The 1,557-nt window shown below is 46.6% G+C and overlaps 1 protein-coding gene across 1 annotated transcript; it reads right to left on the bottom strand.

Annotated features, from left to right (window-relative positions):
• Positions 1-408, bottom strand: H310_14966 (hypothetical protein; the record flags this gene model as incomplete). Its single annotated transcript, XM_008882946.1, has 1 exon — positions 1-408. A coding segment is annotated over one exon (408 nt), but the record flags the coding sequence as incomplete, so codon positions are not given.
• Positions 409-1,557: the final 1,149 nt, after the last annotated feature.

Genomic DNA, 1,557 nt, shown 5'->3' with positions numbered 1-1,557 from the left:
CTTCTCGTCAAAACTGGCAGCAAGGATATCCCAAGTGCCAGCATGCTTGAGCGTCACGAGGGTCATGAAGAGCATGTCGTTCCCAGTCACCGGACATTTGCGGCCACCACCAACATTCCAGTTCTTGGACACGTATGCCTTGATGTTGGACCAGAGAGTATTGAGCTCGGACACCGTAAAATTGGTCAGGGCGTGGACGACCTCAACCCCTTTGACGGCAATGTACTGGTCTATAACGGGCGAGGCAGAGTCTAGGTCCTCAGCAGTAGCATCACTGGACTCAATTGAAAAACGCTGACGCTTGGTGTGACGGCGTTCGTCAATTACCGCAAGTGCATCGACTGCTATGGCAATTTTGCTGGCGGAGAGGAGTCTCTTAGCTGGTGTTGTGGTGCTTTGGCTGGCCATGAACGTCGAGTGGTGGATGACCTTGGATGATGTATTGAATTTTCAGCAGTGATCGACCAAATCGCCAATCTACTGAGCATTCTTGAAAAGACGACCTGTACAACACGATGCATAATCTCTGGTCATCTCATGAATCACCCAAAGTGGATGATATACTCGTTGACGTGCCCTGTCAATTTGCGAAAAGTTTATAAAATAATAGGGGTGTCATATTGCACAAGTGTGTACCCAATCACTGTATTAATATCATTTCATTCGCCAGGAGGTCTACTGTATCCTATGCCAGTCCTTGCTTGCAATACAAGGACTGATCACTTCAATTGGTTGAGGATCGGTCCATCTCCGTCCTGGTCTAGAATGAAAATTGCATATTTTCCATCTTATGTTGGCCAATCAGTGGCCTCATGTCAGAATTTGATGCTTATCATCGTCCATGAATTTCTCGCTCGCTGACCATGGGTCAACTCGATGTATACAAATTTCAAAATACTCGCGAGTACAACTCTTGCGAGTTTTTTCCCGGTTCACTGTACCCTCCCGACTGTCTCAATCCATGACACGACTGATGTGCATGAGCATACTCCTGCTTACTCCCTCCGTCCCACAATAATAGCGCGACTCAGAATCTTGCCGTATGCCTCCTTGAATAAATTACGCTATCCTGCAATAACTATCTATTTTGGTATAAGGTAGTGGAGTTGTAACATGACAAAACTTGTATCACAATTAGCAAATACATGGATGACAGAATCTTGCAATTCTGACAGCACCATCGGATTCAGGAGGGGGGGTTACACCGAGAACCCTCCCACCGACGACAACAAGCAAACGCACAACCAACATAACAATACGTACGAACGTGTATATATTCGTTTACTCTTCCATGCATATTGGTTCCATGCCAATGTCGTGTAAGGCCCCAGTAATGTCGTCAACGCCATCTTCACCAATGAGGGCGATACTTTCAAGTTGAGATGACAATTCACATTGGACCAATGCATCTTCGGCTTCATTTTCCAATTCTCGGTCCATAGCGACAACATCAACAGCACTCAGCAACGCGCGGGTCGAATTATACACATCACGTGGGCACTCGACGTTCCGAGGTAAGCTCCCTTGTCTGGCCAACTTGACTTTTGACATGTGTGG

This window comes from Aphanomyces invadans (assembly GCF_000520115.1).
Source record: "Aphanomyces invadans strain NJM9701 unplaced genomic scaffold supercont1.115, whole genome shotgun sequence".
Classification (NCBI taxonomy): domain Eukaryota; phylum Oomycota; class Saprolegniomycetes; order Saprolegniales; family Verrucalvaceae; genus Aphanomyces; species Aphanomyces invadans.
The sequence above is the reverse complement of the archived record's forward strand: the minus strand, read 5'-3'. Positions and strand labels throughout refer to the sequence as shown.